At 33.6% G+C, this 11534-nt stretch overlaps 1 protein-coding gene across 1 annotated transcript; it reads right to left on the bottom strand.

The window, feature by feature from the left end:
- Positions 1–2008: 2008 nt before the first annotated feature.
- LOC145103256 (6,7,8-trihydroxycoumarin synthase-like) lies at positions 2009–3712 on the bottom strand. The gene is made up of 2 exons (XM_079040816.1): positions 2752–3712; positions 2009–2656 (listed from the first exon to the last, which is right to left on the bottom strand). Exons 1-2 carry the CDS (start codon positions 3658–3660, stop codon positions 2048–2050), a joined length of 1518 nt encoding a protein of 505 aa, XP_078896942.1. The 5' UTR covers positions 3661–3712; the 3' UTR covers positions 2009–2047.
- Positions 3713–11534: the final 7822 nt, after the last annotated feature.

Genomic DNA, 11534 nt, shown 5'->3' with positions numbered 1-11534 from the left:
CTAAATACCCCACCCGAATAAGCATTCCCCATCCCTTTTCGCCTATCGACAGAAATCAAAATCACGATTCACACTCCTATCATCGTCGTTCATAATAGAAAAGAAAAACCCTAAGCTCGTTCTCGTCGTTTCAAAATCCACTAATCTTCTCAACTATTTTCAAACCCGAAATCACATTTGTCGATCATTCATCTTGTTTCAGACTTTCAGAAATCGACCAATCCTATTGTCTCTAAGGATTCATGAATTGATACTTTATCTACTCATGAAAAATTGAGCTCTAACTCAAAAACTCAACTAAAAATTAATTTTCATTATGTTAATCTACTACGTAAATGTTATTCTTTTAATGTGTTATTGTGTTATATTGGTCTTTGAATGTTTTATGTTGATGTATAAAAGTACATTGTTATTCTATTATTCGGGTTATAGAATCCTAATACGGGTTATTCGGTTTTTTTTCCGGTTATATTAGGTTCTTAATGCATTTGAGTGGAATTGAATAAACAAAAAGTTCATACCATTGAACTCATTCAATATTGAGTTGTGGACCAGTGTATATAGTTATTAAATACAAATTCATTTAAAGTATATTATTAATACCATTATTTAATAAAAGTTATACAAAACATAATTTAAAGATAAAGACCATTTATTGTTAGAAGACTCAAATCTCCCAATGGTGTTAGGAATCTTTAACTATTCAAAGTTTGTTTAGAGGATTTTCGGACACAATTTTCATCCATAATATGAAGTAAGTTTAGGTTCAATAAGAGTGCAATGCATTTGAGTGGAATTGATTAAACAAAAAGTTCATACCATTGAACTCATTCAATATTGAATTGTGGACCTAGTGTATATAGTTATTAAATAGAAAATCATTTAAAGTATATTATTAATACCATTATTTAATAAAAGTTATACAAAATATAATTTAAAGATAAAGACCATTTAGTGTTAGATGATTCAAATCGCTCAATGGAGATAGAATTCTTTAACTATTCAAAGTTTTTAGAGGATTTTCATTCGTTCATTCATAGGTCTGTCGGGTAATGGATGTCGATCAAATCAGAACGTGTTGATGGTTCCATCCGAAAGCTATCATATATAGCACCTAAACTTACTTCATATTATAGATGGAAATTTTGTCCGAAAACCCGAACCGAATTAAGCCTAAATAAACAATTCGATTCGGGTTTTGGGTATCTATATTATGTTTATTCGGTTCTCGGGTTATTCTATCCAGGCTACCCAAATAAAAGCTTATTCGGTTCTAAATACCCCACCCGAATAAGTATTCCCCATCCCCTTTTTCCTATCGACATAAATCAAAATCACGATTCACACTCATGTCCTCGTCATTAATAATAGAAAAGAAAAACCCTAAGCTCGTTCTCTTCGTTTCAAAATCCACTAATCTTCTCAACTATTTTCAAACTCGAAATCACTTTTGTCGATCATTCATCTTGTTTCAGACTTTCAAAAATCGACCAATCCTATTGTCTCTAAGGATTCATGAATTGATACTTTATCTACTCATGAAAAATTGAGCTCTAACTCAAAAACTCAAGTAAAAATTAATTCTTGTTATGTTAATCTACTACGTAAATGTTATTCTTTCAATGTGTTATTGTGTTATGTTAGTCTTTGAATGTTTTATGTTGATGTATAAAAGTACATTGTTATTCTATTATTCGGGTTGTAGAATCCTAATACGGGTTATTCGGTTTTTTCCGGTTATATTAGGTTCTTAATCATTTTGTACATATTCGGGTTATTCTGGTAATAACTACACCGAACCGATTAATACTCGAACCGAACCGAACCCGTATTGGTTAATCGGTTCGGTTTTTTGTTCATACAATTACTCTTATTCGGTTTCGGGTTCTGGTCGATTCGGTCCGGTTCCAACCCGAATAATATCTCTACTTCATATATCCACAAAAATTGAGAAACTATTAGAAGACAGTGATAGACATATATAAGAGCATTAGCAAGCCTTTACTCATAACATTAAAAACACGCTAAATATATGGATAATCTTCTTTTACAAGTACGTATGAGCCATAAGGCAAAGATCATTCCTCTTGTGCATGGTTATCCCAGGGTTAACATCAAAATCTATTTCTTCCTTGTTCATACCATTGGGCAACCCCCAATCAAACAAGTAAACAAGATTAGCAAGCAAAAGATCCACAGTGACAACTCCCATCGAGATTCCAGGACAGATTCTTCTGCCAGCCCCAAAGGGAATTAACTCGAAATCATTCCCTTTAAAGTCGATATTGCTTCCCAAAAACCTCTCCGGCAAGAACTCCTCTGGGCTCTCCCAGGATTCAGGATCCCTTCCAATTGCCAATACATTCACGAAAACAAGGGTTTTCGCTTTGATTTTGTAGCCATGTAAAATGGTGTCTTTTGTTGTTTCGCGTGGTACTAGAAGTGGAACCGGAGGATATAACCTAAAGATCTCTTTTACAACTGCTTTCAAATAGTTAAGTTTTGAAAGATCATCTTCATCAACTTTACCTTTCTTTCCAACGACTTCTCTGACTTCTTCTTGTGCTTTCTTCATTACTTTCGGGTTCTTTATGAGCGCTGTCATTGCCCAAACCACTGTAGCCGTACTAGTATCTGTTCCGGCTACAAGTATATCCTAAAAGACAAACAAAAGAACAGTTAGACACTAGATCCAAGAAAGAGATCATATAGAAGTGAAGCAAACTAATAAAAGTTTGTTCAGCGAATTACCATGAGCAAGGCTTTAATGTGATCGTACGTGAGGTTTAGGGATTGGTCTTCTTTGAGTCGTAGTAAAATATCAATAAAATCCTCTTCTTTATCATGCGACTTTGGGTTTGGAGAACTGAGGTGTTCCTCAATGAGTTCTTGGTAAAACACATCAAAGTATTGGAAACATTTATCTAACCTATCCTTCTTGCCCAATAACCTATCAAACAAACCCACAAAAGGCACACCTGGCCAAATATCTGAAACGAAGAAATCCGCCATCATCGCCTGAACTTCAGTAAGTAGTCGAGGAACCTCCTCTCTTTCCTGCTCATCTTTGTACCTCCTGCTAAAAGCCAATCTCATCATTATACTACTCGCAACACTCTTCATGAGTTCGCTCAAGTTTACTGGCTTTGACGATAGTGTCAGCTCATGTATCTTCGTCATGGTACTGGAGACCTCATCTTCTCGAATATACCTAAAACGTTCAACCTTTTTAGGTCCTAACAAGTTAACCATAAAGACCTTTCTCATCTCTCTCCAATACTCATTGCAGGGTGAAAAAACGACTTCGAGGCCATTGTAAGATACCTTTTGTTGGCCAATCAATGAAGGCCTATTGCAAAAAATGATATCTTGGGTTTTCAATACTTCTTTCACTAGACTCGCTGAAGAAACAACGATAGCTGGGATGAATCCCAACTGGAGGGATACGATTGGACCGTAGGATTTGGAGAGTTGCCATAGGGAAGTATGGAGGTTTGAGTGATTTATCTGGTGCAAGTTTCCGATGAAGGGTAGTCCAAGAGGGCCTGGTGGACTGAATCTTGATCTGTTTTTGGTAAGTTTGAGAAGAAGGTAGACGAGTGGAAGAGACAGAAGAAGAAACAGCTGTAGAAGCAATGCCATTATTGAGATGTTGGACATCCTCTGGTACTCAATTTTGGTTTTATATAGAAAACGTCGGGAAGCGAACGATTAAGACAACGGTTACCGCTTCTTGGGAGATGAAATTGGAAATAAACATAAATGTCTTTATCTTAATGTGATAATATCGGAGAAAATAAAAGCTATAGAAAAACTCCAAAAATACGCGCCAGTACACAAATCAGTTTATCAAACTGAAGCGGACTGGTTTTAAATCGGTATTGATATTTTCTCTAAAATGGAAAAAAAAAACATTTTGATGCAAAACCGGTTTGGTAAAAAAATGTCCGAACCTATAATTAGGCTATACAGGTGTCACGAAGATCTCTATGATAGTATGATGATGTGGAGGGGTTTTACCGGCGGTGAATACTGCCCCCAATGGTATTATTGCAGGCCGTAATATACCGATGGTGGAAACCCACCGTTATCTCTCTCATCTTTGCCATTGAAAATCAATCTATTTTCTTCCTTTTTTACCGGTGGCAATCCTAAACACCTCATATTTTTCATAGGCAAAATATTAAATCCTTTGTGAAATTTAGGTGACATGGGTAAAAAATTTAGGACACCGTTCAGCCTTACATCCGGTTTAATAAAAACCATTGGAAAAACCTAAGTTTCTGCCACTTTTGCTGCATGTTTTAGACTTTAATCTGGGATCGTTTGGAGCTTCAAAAAGAGATTTTTCTACTTTTAATTTATAGGAAAATGTTTCTTGGGTATTCAAGATTCGAAATCTGTATTGGAAAACCACAACAACCTTGTATCATCAACAATAACGACACTTTTCTACTATATAAATATCAATTTTTTATTATTTGAAAACCGTTTCAATATAGTTTCACCGAAACCACTTCCAATGGTCCAAAACTCAAACCAACTAATCTTTGTTACAAGTGGTGTTCAAAATATCCGAAAATTGAAAAACCGAACCTAAATACCAAAAAACGGTATCGATTTTCAGGTTAACCTAACCGATACTTTTAAAATTTACAGTTTGTTTAACTGAACCGGTAAAATCTTCAGTTATTCGGTTCGTTAATGGTTCATGTTTTTTTTTTTTTTCTTTTTTTTTTTTTTACGAACAGTTAACTAAAAACCAAAAATTTTAATTTATATATTTCAAATATTGTTTATGTTCACTACTAGAAACAAGAGTTTCAACGACAGACCAATCCGTCGCTAATCTGTTGCTAATGATTGTTTGCGACAGATCAACAACATACAAACTCCTTAGCTAATTTAAGCATGACTAATGTGCCAGCCAGGGATTTTGCGACAGATTGGTTTTTCCTTGCGACGATTTAGCGAAAGATTATCCATTGCAAATGGTTACTTACTACACTTATTTAGGACATCTAGCGACAAAACTTAGTAACAATATTCTGTCGTGGATCCGTCTCAGATCTCCATATTTGTTTTGTAGTCCGTTGCTGATTCGTCGCAAATGTATGATATCAGATTTTTGTGATCCATCATTGATCCCTCGCAAATGCATGATACAATTTTTTTAGTCCATTGTTGAACCCTTGAAAATTTAATAACATAATAAGATTTTTTTTTGTTTTTTTATTACCAATATCAAACAAAAATACCAAAAAAATCAAATAAATTATAGAATCCTAAAACAAACATTAATATTTAAATATAGAAAACATAAATAAATATACACTTAAAAACCAACCATTAACCTAAAAATACCAAAAGAATCAACTATCAAATTTTACCAAAAAATCCTAAAAAATCAAATATCAAAGTTTAACATTAACCGATATTTGATTTCAAAGTACCATAATTCTTAACTCCCCCTGATGTTTGGCATCTATTGTTGCAATTTTTGTATCCATTTCCACAACTTTCACATTTGTTGATGTTTAGCCTCAATTTCTACATCGTTAATATCCATCTCCCCACATATTTCCTGTGTTCATACACAACCTACAATTGAAACATGAATATAAGATGTTAGATAGATTTTGTTAGTAGAATGTCATGATAGGAAAAACTATAAAGTACAATGTTATGAAAGTAGGATACTTTAATAGACAAAATTAAACAAACCTCTTAGGACATTATTGTACTAGATGCGAATCCAAGTATTCTTCCATAAGCCTCCTATTATAGAAAAAGTAAACATGAAATAAATAGATTAAGAAACACAAAAGTAGGATGTTATAAATAAAACGTTAGAACAAGTATAATAAAAAATATTAAAAACAATTAAATAAAAAGGATAAATTGATTTAATTGCATTATATTTAAGTAAAAATGATAAATTGATGATGCTATATGAATCAATTAAGTAAATATAAAAACTACACCACTTTTATTGGGAAAAAGAATAGTACATTGCTACTTTTCAAAAACAACAAAAGCAATCAACATGCATATTTTTGAATAAAATAACATTCACCACCACTAAAAAATCTGAACACAATAACACACCAGTTTTATTTGTAAATATAAATGACATAAATTTTCATAGAAAATGAATTGGAGTATTAATGGGTTAAAATGAATTTTTTAAGTTCTTCAATAGATATATTAAAAAAAATTAATATCTTAAAACAAAATAAAACATGACTTGACGATTGAAACTATAAATTAAAAGTAAAAACAAAGTATTCAATCATAAACCAATATAAAATAATAACATCTTCATAAGAAAAAAACGGTTTTCGAATGCAATTTAAAATATATACAATCACATATTTCTACTTGTCATCGTCACTATCTCAAAATATGAACGAAATGAAAATAATTCATGAGAACGATGTGCTAGAACGGCATACTCAATCATATTTTCTTTAAAGAAATAAAGGTGATTGTTTCGATAATCTTACCATTCATTTGTACCAACATTGTAATTACTAACATCTACTTTAACCCATCGATTCTGAATGAAAACCCAAATAACCCACAAACAATCTCCACTTATACAAAAATATCCCAATTTTTCATCAAACTTGATAAACCTCGATGCATACGAGTTGAAATCATTAATAATGAACGTGTGAATAAAATAAAATTTAAATCATTTAAAATTTCGCTCCTTTTTTTAAATGGTAATAAAGTTTTAAAATAACCAGCCTACATTAAACTACAATATATATATATATATATATATATATATATATATATATATATATATATATATATATATATATATATATATATATATATATATATATATATATGTCTTCATGAGAAGTGGGTTTTCTTGGAAAGCGAAACTCTAGACTCCTTGCTTTCGCCCTTAACAAGTTTTTGGGGAGTGACAGAAGTTGGAGTTTGAAGGTCAAAAATTACGATTCGACTCTCATTGTGCGAAAATTGTATTTGAAAGCTTGAGGAAGAAAATCAAATTTTCGTTGAGAATATAGGATTTCATATGCAAAAGTTTGGAATTCACATTCTGGTTCCAGTTCCAAGGATAGATGCTGATAACATAACAAATTTTCATATGGAAAACGTGATTTTCGTATAAGAAGTGATATTTTCGTATGGGAAGTGAGATTTCACATTTGGTTGAACCTTTGCCTCCGATAATGAATCTTTCGCTTTTGATTGCGAAACTTTCCCAAAGAACGTTCTCTTCATCTCATTTTTGTTTCTTTTCTTTTCTTTTGGTTGATTCCCAAGAAAATCGAAAAACACAAAAACATTTTCATCTGTGTTCTTTTTTCTTTGTTCTTTGAAGCCTCAAAAAACCCCGAAAAACTCAAAAAGTTTTTTGTTTTGTTCATTTTTTTGTTTGAAGGCTAAAAAAACTCGAAAAACCAAAAATATTGTGTTTTAGTTTGTTCTTGGAGGTTTTGGATGTCGAACTTTGCTCAAATTTTTTTAGTAACGAATTTCATATGCGAAACTTTGAGGCTATATGCGAATGCTCGAAAGTTTGGAATTCACATTGTGGTTCCAGGGACAAAGGCTGATAACAAAAACAAATTTTCATATGGACAACATGACTTTCATATGAGAAGTGAGATTTTCGAATGGGAAGTAATATTTTCGCATCTGATAGCGAAACATTCCCAAAGAATTCATCTCATATTTGTTTCTTCTCTTTTCTTTTGGTTGATTCCCAAGAAAATCAAAAAACACAAAAACATTTTCATCTTTGTTCTTTTTTCTTTGTGTCTTTGAAGCCTTAAAAAACCCCAAAAAACTCAAAAAGATTTTTGTTTTGTTCGTTGTTTTGTTTGAAGGATAAAAAAAAACTAGAAAAACCAAAAATATTGTGTTTTAGTTTGTTCTTGGAGGTTTTGGATGTCGAACTTTGCTGAAAGTTTTTGAGTAATAAATTTTGTTCTACCTTTTCTCACTTGAGAATGTTGTTACAAGTTCTCACCTACGAATTTTTCTTGGAAAGTTTGAGTGTCGAAACTTTAAAGACTCGACTGACGAAATGTTGAAGCTTTGAAGACTTGAATGTCGAAATGTTGAATCTTTCGATCTGAGAATTTTTTTTTGCTAACGAAAGTTGGTTTTCGACAGTTGTGAAAATATGAAGTCTTGGGTGTTGAAACTTCGAAGGTCTGATAATGAATGCTCATTTTTCGACATTGATGACCAAACTTTGAAGACCTGATAGAGAAAGTACTGTTCATTTTTCGACACTGATAACATAATTTTGCACCTGACTCATTTAGGAGTTAATGTTCACATTCAACGTTCGCATGCCTTCGCTTTCGACATCTCATCTGAACCATTCAGAGTTTCGACAACCTCAGCTCTGAGAAAAAGTTCAAGATTTTTCTTCATGGGGAGTGTTGTATGTTTAAGGGGAGTATTGTCTGTTACAGAGGGAGTGTTCTTTGTTCAAGGGGGAGTTTAAAGTTTCAGATCTATGTGCTTTGTTGGTGACATTTCTCAGATATGTTCTTCTGTCTTAAACATTCTCGGCTATTGATGATTCTCACACTTTTAGGGGGAGAATGCCATAGGAGAAAAGCATGTACCTCATCTGATCCAACATTTAGTGGGAAAATGTTGAGTCAAGAAATATTGTATATGATGATGTGACATTTCTGGGTGTGAAGACATCGATATTCTCTATACCGAAGGGAAGGTCCTTCGATATATCTATGTATTTTAGTGTGCATTTTCGAGTTGTACTATATATCGTATTGTAGTCATAAGTGTTAGGGAGAGAGAGAAAGAGAGAGAGAGAAAAGAGTTCTTACACTTCCTATTTTTGTACACTTAGATTACCTTCCTGACAACAATGGAGGTTAAACAGACTTATTTACGTTTGTGTTGGGTCAAAACCCTAAGAACGATTTGATGAATATAATGTCGAAAATAAGAACGAACACAATAATGAATATATGTCGAATGATCAAACGTTTTATTCAAGAACATGAGGAAAAATTACACTATAAGAAAAAATTAAAGTAAATCTATTCTGCCTAAGAAACCTCATTATGTTTGGTAGCTACATCTTGCCTCACTCTTAACCCTAATTATGAATAATACATGACAATATATAAGGAATAACATAAGTCTTGGGCATAATAACCTACACTTCATCATGGGAGCCCATAGCCATAATCCATGGAGTACTTGGAACCCTACATCTCCCCCTCAAAGTATGGAATGGATGACAAGGCTTCAACTTCCAAAACAAGCATCTAGCAAATAAGAAAGGATCTCGTGACGAGGAATATCAAAAGCGATCCACGAATCTTGATTCTTCAATAGTCTTCAAAACGGGTTCTAGGATATATATAAATGTGAAACCAAGCACTAAAGTGGTGTTTTTAAACTTCATTTTCTAATGTAATCCCAAAGATCTTCAAGAAAGCCAAACCTGCCATAAAAATTCATTTAGGAATTAAGAAACAAAATCACTTCTTATCTTTGAAGAACTACCCCTCCAAGTCACAAAATTCTTTAAATAAGATAATGATATAAGCCACCAAAAAATATCATGTAACAAAGCAGATTTAAGATTCGTAACGTCACTTGATCGAGAAATCACTAAAAATCAGAGATATATCAAAGCTTAGAAGAGTTCCTCTTGAACTTTTCTGTAAAAGCTTTAGAAGAGTTTATCTTGAACTTTTCTGTAAAAGCTACCTTCATATCGACACCAACCATAAGCTTCATAAAAAATATTTAAATTTGAAAAGTCACAAATCCAATTTAGAATGACCATATCAAATTTCCCCCCTTTTTATAATAAAAAACGTGATTATAAAATCTTCAAATGGTCATGAGAATGATCTTGAATAGATAAACACATACTATGCCCCCCCCCCCCCCCCCGGGCCATAAAATGGAACAAAGAACGGAGTTTAAAATCAGAAATAGTCGAAAAAATTTGACGTTATTGTGAAGTACGACTTTCCGAACTGCCAAGACTTGTTGGAATCTCATAAATTACTGTTCACGAAAAAATATGTTCATGAAAAATCCAAATTTTTTCATCAGCCCTTAAATTTGTAAACTTTTCGGAGTTTAGGGCTGAAAAAATTTGACGTTATTGTGAAATACGACTTTGGGTTTTAAACCGATGAACAAAAATCAATATAAGTGGGCTCAAGAACACATGAACGTGGAATTCGGCTTAAGAAAGTGCAGAAACGAATCTATAGGCTAAATCAAGTGAAATAGATATGGGAAGCAATATAATAAGCTTGGATTGAACAATTGATCAGATCCAATCAGAAAATATGAACAAGATACAAATTGGAATAAAAAATACCCAGAAGAACAGGAGAAAATACCATAAATCTTCATGAACAGTAGAACGAACAAGAATCTTGATTCCAAACCGCCAAAACACCAAAATCTTCAATAACTTGTGCAGAAAATCATTAAATCAAGAACCGATACTTCGAAAATGAATTAGATCTTCAAAGACCCGCTTTGATACCACTTGCTGGGTCAAAACCCTAAGAACGATTTGATGAATATAATGTGGAAAATAAGAACGAACACAATAATGAAGATATGTCGAATGATCAAATGTTTTATTCAAGAACATGAGGAATAAATTACACTATAAGAAAAGATTAAAGTAAATCTATACTACCTAAGAAACCTTATTATGTTTGGCGGCTACATTTTGCCTCACTCTTAACCCTAATTATGAATAATACATGACAATATATAGGGAATAACACAAGTCTTGGGCCTAACAACCTACACTTCATCAAGGAGGCCCATTGCCATAATCCATGGAGTACTTTGAACCCTACATCATTCAAAACATACTGCAGAACCAGAAGCGTCCTCTCCCGGGACATCGCGGTGATCTCAGCCACCGTCTCCGTAGTCTGGCGGAGATCCTCAAACTCCCGCGCCAACTGTTGCACCTCAATCACCAGTGCAAACTCTGCTTTGAACCTATTCAAGAAATCATCCCACGACATCACATAAACAACATCATCACTCACTACACTTCCTACCTTCTGCCACTAGTCTCGTGCCCTTTCCTTCAAAAGGAAAGAAGCTAGTCTAAAATTTTCCTCCTCAGGGCAACGGCTAGTGCGGAAGGTGATAACAACATCTTCTAACCACCACATGCTCTCTATAGGGTCCTTCTCCCCGTGATAGTCTGAAGCTCCATATGCCCGAAACTCCTTGGATGTCAAAGAACGTGCTCCAACTTGTGCAATCATCTCAAAACGAACGAATCTCAACTGCTCATCCAGAACCTCCAGAATACCCTCCTTGACCATTCTAAAGATCACAAGAGTCTGAGCCTGAACCCTCACCAGCACCAGAACTGCCAACATGTCTGCCTCTCTATGTCACCATACTGAAAAAATAGACCATATAAACCATCAGAATACACATCGAAATATGTATATTAGGGAGTGACAAACTCCTCAAGCTCCCTGGTTTCATCACAACTATCATTG

Source organism: Lactuca serriola, chromosome 4, assembly GCF_051521515.1.
Source record: "Lactuca serriola cultivar US96UC23 chromosome 4, Lser_US96UC23_V15, whole genome shotgun sequence".
NCBI classification, from domain to species: domain Eukaryota; kingdom Viridiplantae; phylum Streptophyta; class Magnoliopsida; order Asterales; family Asteraceae; genus Lactuca; species Lactuca serriola.
Note: the sequence above shows the minus strand (reverse complement) of the source record. Positions and strands in the feature narration are given on the sequence as shown.

Coding starts and splice junctions, on each gene's coding strand:
- LOC145103256 (XM_079040816.1), bottom strand. CDS start 3,660: ATGTCCAACATCTCAATAATGGCATTGCTTCTACAGCTGTTTCTTCTT. Junction 2,657..2,751: donor ACATTAAAGCCTTGCTCATG/GTAATTCGCTGA, acceptor TTTGTCTTTTAG/GATATACTTGTAGCCGGAAC.